We start from the raw sequence: 21,399 nt of genomic DNA on the forward strand, positions 1-21,399 counted from the left end.
GTTGTCGAAACAAGAGACAATTTGGCTTGGAGAACATGAGACTGGACGAGACAATCAAGAGTACTTGGTGATTCGGGCTGGACGATGCCTTTGAGGGAGACGTTTCCATTCATAATATTGATACCATTGCACGAGCAACGTATGAACGTCAGCACATCGGACCCCTTTGACCATTGGAGCATATACAAGAAAGAAATCGAAGTTGTGGGAAGAACAGAAAGGCAGGCGAACACCAAGGCCGGAGGAAGGCTCGAGGCCTCAAACGATCCTCGCAACCTGTGTCTGACCCGTTATCAATATGGCTTCCTTTGGCTCCCAAGGACTCGAGCTTTACCAGCGCGACATATAAGGGGACGTGCTGGGGTTGGAATCCGCGGGCTAGGATGAATCTGAGGTCTGCTTTGACGACTGCAACATATTCTGCTGGTATGTGGGTAAAGGTGAATAGCCACACGTGCTTTTGAGTCACAAAGACCGTATAACTCTGGGGGCTGGAGAGTATCAACAGGGGATTGTCAGCCTTGAGATAAACCGCGGATGGAAAAGACGCTTCCTGGTAACATAAGTGAAAGAATATGAGCACTCGACACCTTGATCTGTCAATGGAATGGTGTCTTGTCAGAAGGTTGAGCTTATGCATGTTGGACGTAAAGTCAAGGAATACCCTTCTGCCTTGAATGTCGCGTTGGATGGACAGGTTGGCACAGGCCTATCAATATGTCATGCCAATCGCGGCAGCTTTCGTCAGGACATACAGGGCAGCGTGTGCATGCGGTCGCATGTGTCAAGACCTGCTCATCCCCGGACTCCCGTCTCTTGGGTCTGAATTCAAACAAGTAGTCAAGCTTGCTACTAATGTGAAGCGGAGACCTCCGGATATAGTACACAGTACGTTGATGAATTTCCCCACCAGGTTTGTCTGCATGTGCCAGATCTTGAACCTATTCTCTCTTATACTCCTGGGGGAATCAGAGGAGAAATCCATTTCACTGGAATCGACGATAGACCGCTTTGGAGATCGTCGGAGATCGTCGATTCCGACGATCTCAAATTCACGCTGTGGCGTGGCGTGATTGTGGCAAGGAAGAGCTCGGGCTATGTGACAGTGTCAGTGCTTCACAAAGAAACGAATGACCATGTGCTCGGTCATCTCACCCTAGAGTGTGCATATTTTCCTAGAATGCGCATATTGCCTCGAAGCGAGCAGATGCTGCATTATCATTTTCGCCCTCTCTTAGACAGGAACATGATCCTAGTCTTCCAACTCTTTCTCATTCCAGGTGTAACGATCACAAATATTTGTTCACCCTCTTGAAAGAATTTCGAGACAACAAGAAGCGCTCCTTGTCATGGTACAAGACATCGTTTGCTGCGTCAACGTGGTGAAGGTGTATTTGAGGGAATCCTTCTCCCAAACATAGGTAGATTGGACACCGCTCTTCTCGAGGATTGCTGATCGATCCATTTGTCCTGAGGGGGTGCTCGCCTTTGGACGGGAAGAAGGCTGGTCAAGCGGAAATGGTTCCTATTGTCAGCCTCGCCGCGACACGGACGCGTTACTCCACAGTACCTGCACATTGTCCAGCGGCGAGGCACAGTGCTCACTCTTTCAACGATGAACTCCTCCATAACAGCCTGCCGTGGTAATGAAAGAGGACTTTGGTGACAACGAAATCGGTTGTTCATTCTGTTGAGCGAAGCGAAAACAATAATTACAGGCAGCCTCGTCAAAACAGCCGCGGATTTGTTTGGTGCGGAAAAGTATTGAAATCCGACTGGCAACTTTTTGTAACGTCACGTGCCACTCGTCCTTTAACCAATAACGTGGGAATGTGTCGGGGCGGCGGTTTTGAAAGCGCCTTGATACGACGGCGACTTCGCCTAAAGCTCGGCAGAATCTCACCAAAATTGTATAGCAATCATTATTCCTCTATGTAGAGTCTGTCTACGGACTCACTTGCCTCTACCTCTACCACTGCCACCACCACTACTACTGCCAGTGGCCAGTACCCAGTGGCCAGTGCCCAGAGCCCGGAGCCCAGTGCCAGTACCAGTGCTAGTCTTTTTTTCACCTGCAGTGTTTTCACCACGCTTAACAGGTCGCCTTAGGGAGTCACGCGGTAAAACGCCGCCCTGCAGCGTAATTTTTCGGATACCCGTCGAGTAGCTGCCCAGTCCAGGGAAGATAACTATTGTTAAATATTCCAAGACGCTTGTGGGACCTCAAATGATTCCCCAGCGCTGGATATGCTCTTGCGGCTCTCTCTGGCGGCTCTCACTGGCGGTGTAAAGCCACACCGTGCGTTGCCATTACCATGACACGACTTTGATTTCTTTTCAGGTTTCTGGAATTGTTATTTTGTAAGTCTCACCTAATCCTATCATGAATGTCCTGCTGCCTGTGCTGGCTCTTTGTCCTCCCAGAATTGCCCTTCGATAGGTCTATTTGTTTTTCTCAGCCGTTGCAATTGCTTTGGTACATTTGAGCTTGCTATAGCAAATATGGAGACATGCCAATCGCTTCAATGCTGGCCGAGAAGATGGAAGACCGCGACCTGGCCACACATGCAGAAAACCGAGCAATTTCTTTGTTCTTCCAGGTGAACCATGCTGACAGCTTATGCCTGGCTGCCATCTTCTGAACTGAATTTCAAGCCGTATAGCTTGAGCCCTGTTTCCACCAGCGGCAAGCATAGCTTCATATCCCCGATTGTGACATACCTGGTGGAAACGATCCACGGGATACCGACCGCTCCACCCATCCTTCAACCAATTTCATTCTGTGAGAAAGCAATATAACACTTTGGGCAAAGAGCTTGGGGCATCTTCATGAGACTATTCGCAGGACCATCCTTGGAAAGATGCTCTTTCCAGGACGAGACGAGATCCTCGATGCCCTCTTGTGATACAGCTGACAGGCAATCTACAAGGAACAATGAAGCACAAAGCACAGATTTCGCACAAGGACACCCGGAGGCTCATCATCCTGCTGGCACCGCCTCCTGTCGACGACGTTACATGCAGCAGCAGTCTCTCACCAGATTGCTGCAAGAAGATGAAGAGATGGCTAGAGAGTGGAAAAGGACAACACTATTTGAGGTTCGTGGCCCTTCAACACGTTTTCCAGCCAGAGACTCCGAGCAACGCATCCTGCAAGCCAGCATATCGCATGGCTTTGATAACACGCTCCCACGGATAACATAAATGGTCCATTGCCCCTGTATGCCAAATGAAGACATGGAAGTGCTCAAATGCCTCCTTCCCTCTCCTGCCGCAATATAGCATCTTCCTCCGCCACCTGTACCAGCAATGCATCAGGCTCGAGACGGCGGGTCGGTGGTACGAGAAGCTCGACGAGCTGTTCATCCCCGATTCGAAACGTACACGAGTGACTCGGAAATGAAGACGGTGGTATTGACATTGTCAGTCTTGGTCTTGAGTTTCGATCCCTGAATATATCTTGTTCTGCACTCTGAGACGATAGACCTAGTTTCGATATGCCTTCAACTTGTTGTCCCAAAGAAGCGTGAACTTTTCTATTTTTGGGCCACGCGTCAGCAATGTTGATCTTCAGCAAGGCTTTGAACATTGAGCAGATCGCCCACTCGAGCGTGTGCTTGGTGGCTATGATGGTTGTCATCATGGTTGTCCGGATGCTTGGAGGGTTCACTCGAAGCTCGTAGAATATCGAATGAAACTCGAATGCCGAAGTGCGGATGAACATTGTCAACTTCATCATCTACTGAGTGTTTTTCCCCATTCGCTTCCTAACTAGTTTATTGACCAGCCTTACCGCATTATGGTCGCTGCCTCACACTTCGCACCATTACCCTGCCATCACAAAGTCTACGCTTATCCAGATCATCCAGCCCGTCAAAGTCTTTGCCGGCATACATCGGACGAGTACCAACAGCAATCTCCCAGTATCTCCGCCACATTCAACGCCGTCAACACTATGGTCTACGCCTATGCCGGCGCCCTGCTCTTTGTCCTCGCAGCGGTAGATCGAACCCGAGTTGTTCTACGTTGTCTTTGCTCTATCCCATTTACCAACACATTGTTTGCACCACCAGCTTATCGCCGGGGGAATCAGTACTCAACTTTCTCTCCCTCTTCATATCCCGTTAACGGCTTGCCCTTGAAAATTCGAGGAGAAGACTGAGTCCCTGCGGCTGTTAAAGAGGTGGCTACATTACAATTGTTAGGAGCTTGAAGCAACGCAATCTGCATCGTACAGATCATATGGCACATCTCATCCCGTGGTACCGGCACGTGGAGGTTTGAAGTTTACACATAAGGAGTTCGCCCGGATAGGAGAACATTCAGCATGTTGTCACACGTTGGTTGATTAGGCTCAGGAATAACAGGCACACTATTGCGAAATATCCGAGGCTCGGTCGTTCAGGAAGCATGGCATATTCCCAGGTGCGTTTCTCATTTCATGGTCTGACGCCTCAGAGATGGGCTAGGGTTCTCTAGGGTTCTTATCAGCAGATCGAATTCTTTATGTCGTTGCTGAGTCTGAGATGCTGTCCTCCTCGTGTCTCCCAATCCACGGGAGGACGCAGCCAGCCGCAATACCCCTCATTGGTCCCCTCTCGGGCGCCATCGGCCTTACGACGGTGCTGCGATCTAAACTTCAAAGGCGATGGTGTGCGTCCACACACTGGCGACAGCATGAAATATATTTACAAAAATGTCATGGAACATATGAGTACTATATGATTGGTTAGGAGGCTGGACGATCCTCTGTGACTCTCCACCAAAGGTCAAGGCGTCCAGGTCGCAAGACGCGAAACCAAGCAAGCACCAACGTACAAGAACAGATTAGGCTTCCTCGTTCGGATTGAAGTGGCCGGAAGGATATACCTGGAGACCCACACACAAGACGCCGAACATTCTATTTACACTTTCTGCCGCTGCCATTACCTGCCGTGACGGCCAAGGACTCTATGGACGGATGTTGCCACCGGCTCAGACTAGGCAGGGGCCAGCCAGAAGGTTAAGACTTCGTCGAATTCTACACGAAACCTATCTTATGATTAACACAGCTACCGGTGTCTTGGAGTGGTCCGATGAATACGCAAGCTAAACCGTCCCAGGAAGCGCGATATCCTCCCCCACCCTGGGCCGAGGAACGAAGTCACTCTCCGGTGGGACGAGTGTCCCCTGAGGCCACCCCCCGGTAGCAATTGACTTTGTGAATCGAGCTACTGAGAGTTTGTCAATCAGGCCTTCGAAATCCTTGTATCTGTATCGTCGATCCCGACTCACACGCCAGCTCTATGTTACACAAAGGATCAGCTGACGCAAACTCGTCATTCATGGCGGATTTTCGTCAGGCCCCACCTCCCACGCCCTCCTTCCACTTCCAACGCATATTTAATCCTTCTCCTTTTCACTCTCGACGGTTGCTGATTTTTCCCTTCTCTGCAAGTTTAGACTGTCTATCAAGTTCGGGATTTTACGTACAAAAGTTTCTCCGACCACAAGATTCTTCGCATGTTGACTTGAACATTACAACTCCTGTCCCCCTCTTCATCCGCGTCCGCCGAGCCCGGTCAGACACGGGAATCGTCTAAAACTCCTATCAAGAGCGAAATGTCAACCTGCTCGGATACTGGGTCAGAGCTGGTGAGCAATACTCTATGTAAGAACAGCAATTCCATGCTGACTTGTCAGGACTACCACCCATGCCTGGGCTTCCTCCCATGTTTAGCTTGTGACGCAACGCATGAAATATGTGACCTGGCTGTGCCCGTCTGCGATACGTGCCAAAGAAAGGGACTGAAATGTGAAAAGCTCACCAAGGAGGCGGTCGCAAAAGAAGGCTTCTTGCGCGTCATGTTTGAGAACCCGCGCCTGCATCGCAGGCATGAAACTAGGGAGCCCAAGGCAAGTAGCCTGCTGACCTTACTCTTCCCGCCTTCGGCGCTGACACCGCACGCTAGCCATGCCAGGCTTGTTACACGAGAAAAGTGAGATGTGATCGAGCTCAGCCAACCTGCAGACGTTGCGAGGACTCCGGGCGCCAATGTGAACAGCGAGGACGGAAAAAATATGAAAAGGCCCCGCCACTAGTCGAAGACACTGAGAGTGGGAAGAGCGAGGGAGAGGGAATGCAGAGCCCCGATGACCCAGTCGCCGTGAATCCGTCTACGGTTAAGATCAAACAGAAGAAACGACAAGGAGGCGATCGCAAGATCTGGGTGTATCCTGACCAGCTGCCTTTCATGAACACCTGGACTGTCACAGATACAATTGTGCCTTAGTGTGATGATAAGAAACTGTGTTGGTTTAACACATACACGTGACTTTCTAGCAGGGGTACACCGGTGGACCAGGGAGCTGCCCCGAGCATATCGAGTGATAGCTCGAGGGCCGTCGGAGCTTTTCCTTCTCAGCGACCAATTGTATGGAAGATTGTTGTTTCCACAATGAGTACTAAGCAATATGACAGCGAGTAAGTGGGGATTATGCACACTAGCTCCTTGGCGAGGAGGGAGAAGCACTGGCTTGGAAACAAATTCAGGGTCGGAGGTGTGAGCCTTGTCCTTGTTAGGAGAAGGGAGGGCAACACCGGTGGGTCGGAGACATAGGCAGCACGGGCTGAATCTGCATCCCGGTCACTCTGACCTAGAAAAGGACGAGTCACATTCTGCACCCATGAAGGTGGGTCATTCGAGGAGAGCAGCAGCCCAGTTGGCAAGCAATTGCATGCTCAATGAGATGATTGATTGATTGATTGATTGATTGATTAATTAATTGATTAATTGATTGATGATGGCTAGCTATATGGGTGGTGAATCCCACGAACGAATCTAAGCCGTTGGGTGCCAAGCCCTTGGCAGTGCCTTCCCTGACACCAGTAATCAACTTCTGAGGGAGTCGTTGAGTCCTTGGTGCCACAAACACCTTCTCATGTGCCACCGGATCAGCGAGCCGGTTAACTATTGTTCCCAGGCACCGCACTCACCCTTCAGCGAGATAGCTTGTCTGATACCTCGTACGACAATGACGTTAGCTGCGTTCGATCACACCGCCCTCACCATAGCCTGTCACACACTCATGGTGCTCCCTAACCTCCCTGCAGGCTTGAAGGAGTTGTGTCCGTCAAGACGCTTGAGTCCAATCATCGAAGAAAGGAGGAGGGAGGCTGCTCGCTCGCTCATTGGCGCCTTAAGCGGAAAGAGGTAGAAATCCCCGTAGGCCTACGACGAAGAAGGACCACAAAACGCCCCTGGGAAAGCGGGCACCAATGCGGCCAGAACACGGTCCATATCGCAAGAGTACAGCTGGCCCCAGGCTGCTGAGAGGGTCACGTAAGAAGACTACCCAGATGATCACGAATGGCACAAGACTTAACCCAGTCACGAAGGCCTGGCCAGGTCGCTTTCTCGATGTGGCGTCTGCATCCGTCCATCCATAACGTCTGTGCCATTGCTCGTCGCCGCATGATCCAGTTTCCGCCACAATATGTACAAGAATGTTTTGGGATATGCACAAGGGTGTTTGGGGCAGACCTTCCTTACATCTCAGTCACTGTTCTCCACCTGACAACCTTCCCCCGTCAAATCATGCTCCCGAAACAGGCGGCGAAGAGCTGGATTTGGACGCGAATTCCCTCCGTCCGTCACCCTTCATGCCGGTCCCACCTTCACTTCGCCATCCTTCCTTCTCTGTCTCTCGTTGGGCGTCACATACTCACATTGACGGAAATGGGCTCGTGGGGCAGAGAGTTGATGAAACCCTGTTGTCTTCCCAGTGCAATGCACCTCTCCATGTACACCCAGCTCCCAGTGCAGCATTGAGCGGAGGCATCTCGGAATACGGAGCCTGATGTGTGTCCAGCCACCTGACGCATCTCTACTGCGCTGGGTGCCCTCCTCCCCTTCCCGCTCCTCCCCCCTCAACCGGTTTTCGGGCACCATCCATCGTCACACCTTGAACTATTCGAGAGATAGACACCCCTTGCCTGTCGCCCCTTCAGGGAATTGGAGGAACGGGTGTGATCAGAGTACGTCAACCAGTCAAGGCTCATTTCCAGAGAGATCAACCCCCACCGTCCGGCCATCAGCTCTGTTCGCGGCGACTAGCCTCGCACAAACACCATCCTCGGAGGTAGAATGGTCGCTAAGTACATCCGATCCTCGTATAGGTATAGCATGGCCATGGGAGCCTAGAACAAGCGCAGTGGGACTCGCGGAGCGCAGTGGCGAGTGGTGATATAGACGTGATCCCTGTAGTCAATCGACTGTTCAAGGGGGGTTAGGAGAAACTCGCCGGCCCTGCTCCCTGTCCCAAGGAAACCTATGGCAACCGACTAGCCCAGCGTGGCTCTTCCCTAGGGACCTTTTGTTGTCTGCTGACAATATCCTTGTCTTCCTGGCTGAGACAGTGTGGCACGATGGCGTTTTGTGGGCTCGTCTCGGTCCAGGAGAATTGTCTGATGGTGCCGATCGACGATGGGCACTTCTCGTGCAACCTTGTCCTGTTGTGCGACCTCACCGCTAGTCCGGACTGCGACCAGGAGTGTGCCATTCAGGTTTTCAGTCCGCAGCACTGGCCGGGAGTTTAGTCAAACAGTGGATTTGGGCGAAATTGAATGAATGGCTGGTTCGAAACTAGGACTTCGTATCCCCCCTCTTCCTCGCCACGTCCGTAATCGTAATCTTCTTGCATCCAGGTAATGCATCGTCACAGAAATACTTGGTCGGATAGCTGCGTGATGGGCGGTCTAGATTGGCTAGCAGCTTTCGGTATCGACGGACTCCGGGGGGAGGCAGCAACAAGAATACCAGCCTCCTGGTCCGAGATGGCCACAAGGGCGCCCTCCGTCGTGTCAAGCCCGTTCCCTTGCTCCGACCATCTTCAAGCTGGGGCAATGCTCATTGTAGCTGTAAGCAGATTGAATGGAGATGGCTATACCGTGTTTGTAGAGGAAGGCGTGGCGCCGTTTCCTTTGCTTTAAAGCTCCGAGGATGTGGTAATGACTTGTCCAAGTATCTCATTGAAACAACCTATCTGTCCGCTGTAAGCCTAGCCCGGAGATTGTCAGTCGACCTGACCCCCAGCCGCTTCCATCTCGTCAACACTCTCATCCAAGAACCTGAGGCTCTCCCAGGCTCTGGCAAGGCGTTCTTGTTGCGCAGGTGTCAAGGTGAGCGATTCCAACACCAACATAATCTCCCCCAACAACTCATTCAGCCTGCCGATCTGCGTCTCAGGGCTGTCGCTGGGTGCATTGCCATCCAAGGTGTCGCAGCCTGAGCAAATGTTGTGGAGGCAGTATTTGCATCGTGGCCACCTCACAATCAGCCCGTCCGCGTAGCATCGACAACAGCGTCCCAGTTCCCACTTATCCGGTTCCCTCACCACGAGTCGCCTCGAACTTCTAACCCCTTGGGCGAAGGCGTGATGGTCTGGAAAACGGGAGCTGGGTTGGTCTCCGCACGGGATGTCAGGCTGAGAGGGAAGCTCTTGTATGCCAGAGTCGCTTTCCCCTGGCTCCGACTTCACGATGGCTTCATCGCTCTGCGTCTCCCTGACGGTGTCCTTTGGAGGCAGCTGTGTATTTTCCTGCCCTGGCTTATCCATCGCAGATGATGCCCGTGGCATAGGCGGGAAGGCTGAATTCGACAATGGCCACAGGAAATGTAGCAACACGCTGTGCACTGTAGGTGGCGTTAAAAGCATGTTATGATAAACACCAGGGGTTCAACTCACCTTATCACTGTCACTGCCTCAGCAGGCAAAGGGTTGATGAGGAGGACGGGGGAGAGTTGAGCCCTGTGCGGCCGGCCTATTTATCAGGCGGCATTGCTGCTAATCCCCGGCAAAAGTAATGCACTCACGCCCAGGGGACAAAAGATAGGGGGCGCGTTGTGGCCACCGAACAACAACCAGGCCGGATCCTAATGTTATCCGACATCAATCATGGCAGTAGTTGATGTCGACAGAACCGTTTGCTGTTCTCCCTCAATAAGCTCTGACCCCGAGACACGGGGACACAATTGCCTCGTTGACCGCGCTATAGGGATAATGCCGCGGACACAGCAAAGTGGTCATGATTCCTACCACATAAATCCATCAGAATCGATTCTCCAGAGCACCTCCTCGAAGTGTTTACCTATCTCGCAAGTCTCCCAGACGGCCTACGGAACAACCTACCTCTCCGTCGCACTTCGAAGCGACAAGGCTTCCGTGCTATATGAGCAGACGATCCCTTTCTCAAGAGGAGGCATCTGTAAGAGATGGAATATGTACCATGCAGCTCATGTATCCCTGGACACCCTACACTATAAGATAAGGAATATTGTTCTTGTTGTGGTCAAGGGATTCCCAGCACAATGGTCCCCTGTTGATATAGGCCCTTGAAAGATGGAAGGGCAGACACCAGAACATGTGAGACCTTGATGGAAAGACACAAGGGGCCACCGGTTGACTCCGCGTTGCTACCCACGGTTGTCGATTGCAAAGGCTCTAGCTTCTAAGCATGTATGGTTTGATAAGTAACCAGACGGGAAACGGAATGAATGAATCCTTCCGGTTTGATCCTCTTCTTTCACTCCCGCCAGAGGCACTTCAAGCTCCGTCAGTCGTAATCCCGCAGGCACATGCCACAGTGAGAATGCATGTCATCCCATTCCCATGCTGATCCTATTGTACATCCTCAGCTCGTTCACAAACATTCCTTGGTCTTTGATGAGTGGTTCTCTGTCATTCTGGCCACGCATATCCACGTTTGATATCAACTGAAGCCCGCTGTCGCCAGTTTGTGCACAGTATTGTGCTTCCGTAGTAGGTAGCCTGCGCCGTGGATTCGTGCTCGGAGGCTTGGAAGGCCCTTTTCGGAAGAGTCGGTCAATCCATTAATCAATCCATTGACGAAGAGAGCTGGTTGGTCTTGTTCCGGGATGGGATCATGCCATTATCATCACATTTCCGAAGGCTGAATGAAGCTTTTCAATTTCAAGGCGCTTTTCTTTTCCCTGGGCGTCACGTAAGTGACCAACGAACACCTGTGCTGACAGATTGCCCATCTCTCCATCCAGTACCGAATGCTCCTCCGGTCCCCACAAGCTAGCCTTGCGTCCTTCCTTGAACCAACAGCGCCCTTCAAGTTCTTCTTCTGCCTCTACCGTAGCGGACCGTCACCTCTACGGAGTAACACCATCCAAATCACAAGCTACTGGGCTGAGATTTCTGAGTTTCCCTGCCCGAACGAAGAGTTCCCTTTTGACTTCAAATTGAAGGAAGCGCTTCGGAGAGAGTGCATCGCGAGCTACGGGACCAGGCAGATGTTGACAACCGGGTTGACTGGCCCTGGTGGCGCGCCGTGATGAAAGCGAGATGCGGCTGGCCAGGAACAACCATAGCGGCGAGCCAATTCCTCGATGTCGAATTGCAAAGCGTGTGGCTGCTCATCAGGTCAGAGGTCCAGAGCCTCACCTCCCCCTTCTTCGAAACCACGATATGAAACTGTCATAATGGTGGGAAGAAAGACAGGAAGTCTCACTGTGCACTTCGTGCCGAATCATTGCAGATACCGTTCCAGAGATCTCGCAACCGAAGATCGAGGACCAAACCAGTAACGCAGATATCGCTGACATCTATGGATCTGGATGGTGTCTTGACGATATCTGGACTCTTCTGGGAAAGACGTGGTGACAACCGAGGTGGAATTGCTTTACTCGAGCTTGGTGTGCTGCAGTAGATGATTCCTCTCGTGATACTTCAGACCGGTCGACATCCTCAGGAGGTCCGATTAGGAACAGAAGAACCTCTTTTCGCGGGAATGGAGCGAGGAAGTGTAGCCCCCAAAAGAAAATTCGATTTGAATGGTAGTCGAGTACGCATGCCAGTATCAAGATGCGCATCCGGAATATCCACCTTCTGGGTGCATGCGCACAGCGCCGCTGATTTCGAGGATAGCCACAGGGACATTGCACAGCGTGTAGACTGAGTGATTGTACAGAGCCTCAGCCAGGTATCCCCGGGATAGTACGGGCCTGGTTGGAGCGGCGAGACGAACTGTATGCACAAGTTCTGAGTCCGGAATTGACTATACCGACTCACCCCTATATCAAGCATTGCTGTCGCATGTCGAAGTATTGAGGACGTACACGCCTGAGAGGGAATCACCCTTCGCTCGAGACTTTGGGACTACTACCGACCAGGCAGGTATACTCTTCCGACCCGTGCTTACAGGGAGAGAGATGATTCTTGGACCACACGACCCTGCTTCAATTGGGGGTTCCTGCGGCCTTGCTACGGCACTGGGACAGCAGGAGAAGAAATAACAAGCAGAGGAGATGTACTGGCAAGCGCTGAATGCGAGCTACCGGGCATCTGGAGATGACATCTCCGATAAAGTGATGATGTTAAACCACTCGCCAACACACCGCAGGATCAAGCTCCTGAGCACCGTCATGCTCCAGAACACTAGGAGGCCGAGCGGATGGTACGAGATGCGTTGCCGAAACTTGAATTCGCTCTTGGAGAGGACCACTCCGAATTCACCACTACCACCCGTACTCTAGGTCGATTGCTCCTCGACGGAGGAAAATATGAGCACACAAAGAAATGGATTTGGCAAGCGCTGGAGGCCTTCGAAAAGAGTCGGAGCAAATACCACGATCTCACGTTGTCGAGTCTGGACGACTTGGTCCGCATGATATTTGCGATAGGCGATTTTAGGTCGGCGTGTAGCTGCTCGATCGTACCCTCGAAGCCTTGGTGATAAGCTATGGCCCTGAGCATCCTTACGCTCTGAGATGCCAGAAAGGATCTTCAATTGGCGCTGGAGAGCATCGTGTCGGCCTCTCCGGATCACCGACAAAGAAGCTATCCAATGAAGTGAAACAGCAACGAACATCCCTCCTAAAGATGTGACGACAATTAACAGGTCGCCCAAGTGCACGGCCATGAGAAATCGCGTACCCTGGGATCTTTTTCCTGTTGCTGAGAGGCAACATGTGGTATTTCTTGCATTTGAGATCATGTCAAAGAGGCCCAAACAAGGGATCATTGTTGGCACATGATGGTCACGAAGGAAGGGGACATGGGATAATGTGCCTGACTGGTTGAGACCTGCATCCTTTATTTGAGGGATGTGTTCACTGGTTAAAGGGGAGGGAGGTTATTTGGCAATGGGGATGATTTTGTCGAGACAGACAGTGGCTTCGTGTGTTTGCTGTCATCGACTAGCCTTCCCAAGATGACGTCAAATACCGCGGCTTTTCATGTTTCCTGCAAAATGTCATTAATTTGCTGGGCAACAGGCAAAGGTGCTGGGTTATTTGGGAAAGCTTGGCAGGTTCTCTATCAGGCACCTATGCCGACATGGAAATAGTACACCTGCGCAGGGTTCCGACACATCTCTTCTCTTCCCCCTTCGGTGAGAAATAGAAAGGCTCGACACCGATCCAACAATTCAATAATCTGCCTCCATATTTCCACATCTCTTTAACTTCTGAGACACCTCTTGTTCTCACCAAACTATGTCGACGCCGCTGACCTTCTTCATGCCTCCGCCCACCGCCGAAGAGATCATTGAAGCCCTGGAACAAGAGGTGCGACGCCAGCAAGAAGAGACTCCAGAAGTCCTCTTTGGTTCACCAATGGGCCATCAAGGGTACCAACGTTTGTGCGAACAGGAATACTCAAGATTCTCACCAGAGGAGGTCGAGTTATATCGAAGCGGCATCCTTGATCCTGCTTATTGGGAGTGTGAAGCCAAAAAATTCAAAGACTTGCTATCTGAGGTGATATGGCAAAACATATTGCAGACCAAGTGCGTGAATGGCCGGGCAAAACTGGATAGCTGGCGGGATGTCGCAAAGGCCTACAGAAACCGTTTGTTGAGGCATGGATGCTCTGCGCAACGAATACGAGAGGGCCGGCTCACAATCACGGACAAGAGATATTGGGAAGAGGAAGCAAGTCGTCTCCAAGGGATGGCCGCTCTTCGTGAGCACGAAGCACAGGAGGCGTATTTGGAGGCTTATTGGGCAAGGATATCCAACGTCCAAGGTATCACCCCCTCGGAGGCGAGGGAGATAGAGCACAACGAGCTACAGAAGGTGCCCAGAACTCGAAGCCGTACGACCGCTCGGCAGCCCACACGACGTTCGCAACGGCTCCAATCAAACCTCAGAAAGCGACAGGGTGATAAAGTGTTGGGTGAGCGAGAGCCGGGGTTGCGCAACGTCCCACCCCCCAAGATTACGAAGCGCCGGCGTAAAGGCTGCAAAGGTCGGCGCTAAGCTGCCCCTGGTTTGTATGTGTCCCCCTTGCACAGAAATAGAAGCGCCAGATCATTTATATCCAGTCTTTTGCTCCCGCTAAATAACTTTCCTCCGCACCTCGTCTCATGATCACGCGGTGTGAGCTAATGGAGAGCAAATTCAGTGCCGCATTCTATGTGGCCTTCTAAGCAGGCTTCCTCCCGCACTCGCAATGCATACATACAATGCCGGCAGGCTGATTGTTTTCCACCAACCTCCCAACCAGAAGTTGGTACTGCGCAAATAAATCAACTCGTGTTACTTCGGCATCATGGCGACCAACTCAGATGAAGATCTCCCTAACATTGTTCTGCTATTTTCAGATATTGTGGGCCCAGACGAGATCCCTGAGCTGTCTGAGAACGCAAGATATGAGTTTAGCCCTTCCAAGGGTAACGAAAATACCCTAGCGAACTGGAGCAGAAACCAACCCGAAGAGCCTACTCCGCCCTTTCTTGCACTGGTGTTTGGAAAGCACATGTACTCTCCGCAGGGTTGGGTGTTTGGTTCGTCGGATGACACAGACGTGTGCGACGTTCAGCTCGCGAAAGATAACACAACAGGTATTAGCAGGCAGCACTTTCGGATCGATATTAGCCCAAGTTCAAACTGCCCAAGACTCACAAACTTGTCCAATAAGCTCATTAAGCTATATGTCGATGGCATGGAGCTACCTCGGGCCAAGGGACAATCCGAGGATATCCCTTCATCTGTCACCATCCATGTAGGAGAGGTTACAATGAAGGCATGGCGGCCAACATTGTCACATCAAGAAGAGATCTGCTATCGCCGGAACGCAGAGAGGTTTAGTGCGGAAATCCTCGACTCCCTTCCGAGGGCCATTGGCCCCAACGCTACACAGACCTCAACAGTCATCGTCAGGTTCGGAAGCAACAATACCGTGTACAGGCGAGAAGACGAAGCAGCTGTGGGCACCGGCAGCTTCGCATCGGTCATGAAGGTGAAGGAATTAGGTTCCAAAAAGATCTTCGCAGCGAAGGTGCCGCACCATAAACTCAGCGATCCTGCAAGCACAGCCCGAAAACGATGGGAGTCTTTGACTGCAGAATTTCAGAATATTGTCGAGCTACAGCATGTGGGTTTTCTGACCAGTTTACATTCACTCCAGCGCTGATCCATCCACCAGCCATACATTGTACAGGCCATTGAGGTTTTGACCGGGGAAAAGGCATCGGATCCTCCTTGGCTGATTATGGAGTGGATTGAGGATGACCTTAGCTCAATCGAACTCGATAATCGCGACTCGCACACCGTCTTAACTCACGTCAGTAAGGGACTGGCCTATATCCACGCCAAAGGCTTCACTCATCGGGATCTGAAACCAGAAAATGTTCTCGTTCAACTAAAAAATCATAGACTGCTGGCCGCCAAGATCGCCGACTTTGGGACGACAAAGTATGACCCTTCTGGACAGATGCAGACCTATACCGGGACAAGTGTCTACATGGCGCCTGAATTCTGGGAGTCGAGGCTGGCTTACTCCAACGCAGTCGACATGTGGTCCTTGGGAGTTATGGCAGTCGAATTACTTACCTCTATGGAAACGAGATTACATGGATGGTGTGGAGTGTTTCCACCGACCCGGGATCAGCACCATAACTGGATCCAGGAAGTCCTCTGGCCTCGTGCAGCAGACGCGCCACACGAGGCCAAAGAGTTGCTCCTGGGGTTACTATGCAAGACTGCCGCGGATCGATGGTCCGCCGCGGTCTGTGACAAGTGGTTACAGGAGCATGATATTCAAGCGACGGGCGGCAGTAAGAAAAGGCCTTTGTCGCTGTCAAGCCAGAATGCCGCCGAGCTGGAACGGGGGCTTCAACGGAGCGATGACACCCTTCGCCTGACAACCTTTCGTGCCGGCACTATTCAACATCCCTGCCGAGCCCCAAATCCCACTGGTGAAATGGCCTCAGTCGAAGACCAGGTGTCTTCGCCCTCGGGAACAACTGCTTCTGCTGGACTAGTATGATTTTGATCACCATTCCTGTGAATGTCCAGACTGGACATCGTTTGTGAGCTCCATGAACTATGAATTGTTAGAGTGTTACATTTCGAGCGGAGTTGTGCTGGTGCCGGCCCCAGCTCTTCGCCCGCGTCATGGTTGGGCGGGAGATATCGTGGTCAAGGACATTATGTGTGGAGATGAGGCCGCCGCTGCCAACACAGACCGGCGACTCTCTGGCCTTTGTTCACAGCTTCAACTTGGCAAGCTTCTCGTTGAACCATCAATGAGAGCAGAAATGCAGGCTATTCTCAGCACTGGCTACGTGGATGAGCGTCAGATGTGGAACTGCTGCTGCGTCTCTTGGTGCCGTCAAAATGATGGAGGAGAGCGGAAGAGTGGCATGGGCAACAGGGAGGAGAAGGATACGACTTACATGTCGAGCACAACGATATATCACAATTTCAGCTGGACTTCACAGGCAGAGATAGCTCAAACGCAGCTTATCTTGTGAGTGCAAACCAAAATTCTATCGAGAAACCAACAACCAATGCCGCACGCCACATCGAGGCACCATGGCTGGAGATTGCAGCTTGCCACTTATCCTCCTCCTCTCCTCTGTCCCGACATTCTCCTATTTCTCTCTCGACAGAGATGTGGGAGGTACAAGCCTATACCAACGCTGATTGGGACGTCACGACAAATCTGTTTCAAGACCAGAATATCCAAAAACCCGCTTCCGCCTGCAGACTCCTGGTCGCGCTCCGGGATAGGCGTCCGCAAGGCTTCTTCAAACTCGGATCTCAACATCGTCGACGTTGGGGAGGAGCTCTTTCGACATCCCGATATCTACAAACTATGTATTCAAGGAAGTGGAAACTGTCACATCAAAGCACGATTCTGGGCAGCTGTCGTTGTCTGTGGATTGGTCTCGAATGTCTTGGCCTGAACCATGATGCGATCCGCCGGCCTAAGCTACGCCACCAGCAGAAGTTCGTTTTGGACACTGATTAAGCGTGGAGGAGCCGATCATGTCGACAAAATCCCAACGAAATTCAAAGCAGCCAGGAAGTGGTGCTGAAGTTGTCGGCCTGGACCAGAAACCGGAGAGCATCAAGCGATATAAAGAAGGGCGTGAGTAGATTGGAGAGTTGGACACTCGAAAGAAAGACAGAGGCTATCACTGTTTCGGTGTTGTGTCTGTCACGTCACAGTTGCTAGGCCATGATAACGTGTGCTGGACTTGCTTGTTGGCGCTTTGGAGTATCTTTTGGCTTCTATATCACTTTCTTTTCCATGGCAGATATGCACGAAATACCTTGAATTTCATTACTGAACCCTCTGGCTGGGCAACTTGAGATCATCTCCCTCTGTCTGTTCCATTCCACCATGGGACGCAAACACCTTCGGACAATATCAGTAGCCCGTCCTTAAGCCGCACACCTCGGCATGACATGTCTATACCTGTACCGGGCGGCACAGTCTACCATAATACCTATTCAGCCAAACCCCGACGAGCATTAGAACACAGCCGATTTTTTGGCAGAAATTTCGACTGCTGGTGGATCTGATGGATTATTCTACATCAGTAAGCCTGGACTTTGGTGTCGGGGAGCATGGATGCATGTGATGCAACGGTAAAAATTTGGCCGCATCTTCAAGGGCTACCAGAACAGAGCGCGCGTACGACATGAGCCCCGGCTAACTCGGAGGTAACGTGAAAATTTCGATTTCCAAGGCCACAATCATCAGCCGTAGGGCACGTACGGTTGAAGGCGAGTCACCTTTCCTCCCCCATTTACTTGGAAGCCCATCTCATACTGATCTACCTACGCTACAGGGGCACCGGGGTACAGAGCTACCAGGAGCCCTAGGACTATTGAAACTGGAAGCTAGATCGGCAGGCGCCTCGGGATACGTACCTGATACAACGCACAGAGGGAATGGGCAAGAGTGGCGCCGGGGAATGCAATGCACCGGTGGAGTGGTGACAGGTAGACACGCTGGGGGCTGGCGTGGAATATGGTGAGAAATACTGTAGAGGGTGGAAATGAAGAGGTTGGAGAAGAGGGATGGTATGCACGGAGAGCCCAAGACTCTCTACATGTAATGTACCTGGAGCCCGGACCGGATGAATGTAGGGAGGGTGAGAATTAGGCGTCGATATCGACGGGTAGCCCCCGGAGCCCCTAGACGTTAGGCCTGCATTAGGCACTTTGAAATTGATTCGGGGGCGGTCAACTGTGGAGAACCGCCTAAGACGAGGCCTTTCGGGTAATGCGACGGTCCTCACCGCTGAAGGGGGCTGCACCAAGAGACGGACGGGCGGACACGGTCTCCATCCCCTCTCCATTGGCTTTGTTCACCCCTGGCAGCATTTTTCGGGAGGCACTCCAGCTCCACCACTGGTGCCCCAGGACGCCCAAATATTGTACTATATTAGGCGGTTGCGCACACTGCCGGCACAAACTCGATTCCCACAGGCAGGCTACTGTAGGTAGAAGTTACAGGGCCGCTCTACCTGCGACGGACCTGGTCTTTGGTACTATCACATCCCATCTGAGATATTGACGGCGCACCAGGAGTCCTTCGTTTTGCAAGTTACACACCCTCATACTGGTAAAACCTGTGAGTGCGACACCATCCAGCTGCCCACTGACCCTTTCGCTCACACGCACCCTCTAGTTACCTGCATGATGCCCATCCCACTGTCCACGCCAACTCCAACAAGAGATTCCGAGTCCTTTCTTCACTCCTACGTCGAAGACATTGATGAGCGTGCGTGTCGTGCTCGACGACTGCGAAGAAGCGGAGGAGAGAACCATCGAGGCTTCGAGACCGCTCAACAACTCCCGAAATCCCCCTCTCGCTGCGTTTGACTCCAAAGTTCTCCTGCGCTTCAGACGTCGTTGACGGGTCTACTACGCCCTTCGGTCAGCGGCAACAGCTGTCACCTCATGGAGGGATAGGACACGAGTCTAAGGTAGTGATGGGGATCCTGAACCAATTCGATTACGTCTATCCAAGGACCAATACAAAATATAGACAGCCTGAAATCTTCTGTGCCAGTTACCAGACAACCCACCGCTACCACATTTTCGTGATCCCCTTGCTGTCCCTGAGCGTCTTGGAGCAGAGCGCGCAAGCCTCATTCGAGAGTTCCAGCCTCTTGACGTACTTCGGACTTTATCTCAAGAGGAAATAACGAAGCCTCGAAGATGAGGCCGTCCTTCCAATACTTCACCTGGTGAATCGTGTTGATCGTGTTGACCTCCAAGGCTGCGTCGAGGGGTGGAGGCACCGAGTGCTAACGTCTATACCCTCGCCTTCACCGTCGACGGTACTGAGGATAACCTCCCAATCCCACTGGGTGAGGCCGTCGACGCTCTCTTTTAATTGATCGGCGTCCTTTACCTCGTGGCGAGGCAACCAGACTTTCTCGCTGAAGCCGACAGCGAACCGGAGCTGGCCCTCGTCAAGGCGCGGGGATGGGGTTGCTGGTGGTGCTGTTGGAAGGGCATTCTGGGTCGTCTTCATAGGAATTCTGTAGAGTATCGATGACAGGCTTGGATGTGGCACTGCGGTAGAGACCATTCATGTTGTTTGCCCTGCTGAGATAGTCAGCAAGATATACAGTCAGCTTATGAATGAATGATTCAGGTTTTTCGGTGTACCCTCCTCTCGATCTTTCCCATTGGTAAGTAGGCTTTGGGCCCCTCTACGCACCTGTCTACCTCGCCCTCACCGTCATAGTCATCGTCGTTCTTGCCAACTGCGGTTAACGGTCTGTTGCGATGGGGAGGGGCGAGATAACAGCCGCAGGCGGATTCCGCACTGTGTTCATGGTACATGTGATCAGTCGTAATGACTCTGGTGGGGAACAAGGGAGACGAGATGGACGGCGGAAGTGTTGGTCGCGACGATGTTGACTCCAACAGCGGCATTTGAGGTTCAGAAAATGGCAGTTCGTTCTCGAACGGGGATGGGATCCCTGTGCTTAGCGCGCCGACGACGTGCAAGGGAGCTTCCGAGGCGGCCACGGCCGTTACCTCTCTCCAGGGACTTGTCAGCGAGGACAGGCTGAGGTCTGTGCCCGGCACGCCGTTTTCTGTTGACCATGAGATGCCCACGACCCAGGAGCGAGTGGTTATTCATGAGGGTGAAATTGTCTACCATTCTCCAGGGCCCTCGACTTTGACCCGTTATGTAAGAATAAGTCCGAGCAGACATCACTGAAGCTATTATCCAGCCCGCTATCGAGCGCTGTGCACACACAGGGAACGTCTTCCGGGGCAGCCCCTGAGGCCAGCACGGACATGTCGCGGATTTCGACCGAGGACAGTGATGAATAGAGGCAGGCCAAGGAGTCCCCAGTCGGCAACAGGCAGAGCTTCTCCGTCCGAAACACCGACTAAATTCACGTTTGAAGAGTAGGAGCGCAACACCGGGGCCTTGGGCACAGCGAGGGAGGTGGCCGTCTGCGTGAGAGAGCAGCTTGTTCATCTTCTCTGTGCTTCCAGGAAAAGGGAAGCCGACCGGCAGACAAAGAAAACCGTTCGTGCAATGTCACAGAGCCTCTCCTACAAAACATGTTAGCTTGAGGCTGGCAGGAAAAATGATGTCGACTACGTTCGTTTCTTCACGCCCGAAACTTGCTTGCTCTGGGGCAGGGAGCTCGGAAAACTTGAAATGCGTGTGCTCTCCCCCATGATTGTTATCCTGGCAGATGCTAGAGTAACTCTTGGGCTCTGCCTTCTTTTAGGCGGAGACTTCACCGTTTTTGCTTCGCTCGCGAGATATGTGACCTATCTATTATCGACACCCCGTGCCACAGAGTGGTCAATGGGTAAGCCGTTGGAGCGCCGCTGTCTCGCTCTCCGTTACGATAATACCGGACGGACGACCCGTATCGTCCAGGCGTGTTCTGGCTGGTCGAAGGGGCCAGGATCAGGCAGGACGAACAGGGCTCTGACTTAGGCTATAGTACCTATGAAGGTGTATATCCCTGGACGGGCGTTGGCCTCGTAGTCAGCAGGTGAGGGCCGTTACGAGTTGAAACACACCAATCTATCTGATTGACAGGCAATATACTTCAGGAAAAGATGTATTCAGCTATCAAGATTACCGCGACGATAAGTTCTGGCCCTT

At 52.1% G+C, this 21,399-nt stretch overlaps 4 protein-coding genes across 4 annotated transcripts; 2 read left to right on the plus strand and 2 right to left on the minus strand.

Moving 5' to 3' along the window:
• Positions 1-3,247: 3,247 nt before the first annotated feature.
• Positions 3,248-3,724, minus strand: AYL99_11778 (hypothetical protein; the record flags this gene model as incomplete). The annotated part of the gene is made up of 1 exon (XM_018843283.1): positions 3,248-3,724. The coding sequence occupies one exon, from the start codon at positions 3,722-3,724 to the stop codon at positions 3,248-3,250; it is 477 nt and encodes a 158-aa protein (XP_018687385.1).
• Positions 3,725-13,502: 9,778 nt separating this feature from the next.
• On the plus strand, positions 13,503-14,267 carry AYL99_11779 (hypothetical protein; the record flags this gene model as incomplete). The annotated part of the gene is made up of 1 exon (XM_018843284.1): positions 13,503-14,267. One exon carries the CDS (start codon positions 13,503-13,505, stop codon positions 14,265-14,267), a length of 765 nt encoding a protein of 254 aa, XP_018687386.1.
• A 292-nt stretch (positions 14,268-14,559) lies between these two features.
• Positions 14,560-16,278, plus strand: AYL99_11780 (hypothetical protein; the record flags this gene model as incomplete). Its single annotated transcript, XM_018843285.1, has 2 exons — positions 14,560-15,384; positions 15,436-16,278. 2 exons carry the CDS (start codon positions 14,560-14,562, stop codon positions 16,276-16,278), a joined length of 1,668 nt encoding a protein of 555 aa, XP_018687387.1.
• Positions 16,279-19,726: 3,448 nt separating this feature from the next.
• AYL99_11781 (hypothetical protein) lies at positions 19,727-20,195 on the minus strand (the record flags this gene model as incomplete). The annotated part of the gene is made up of 2 exons (XM_018843286.1): positions 19,727-19,859; positions 19,978-20,195. 2 exons carry the CDS (start codon positions 20,193-20,195, stop codon positions 19,727-19,729), a joined length of 351 nt encoding a protein of 116 aa, XP_018687388.1.
• Between the last annotated feature and the right edge of the window lie 1,204 nt (positions 20,196-21,399).

This window comes from Fonsecaea erecta (assembly GCF_001651985.1).
Source record: "Fonsecaea erecta strain CBS 125763 chromosome Unknown Scaff16, whole genome shotgun sequence".
NCBI classification, from domain to species: Eukaryota; Fungi; Ascomycota; class Eurotiomycetes; order Chaetothyriales; family Herpotrichiellaceae; genus Fonsecaea; species Fonsecaea erecta.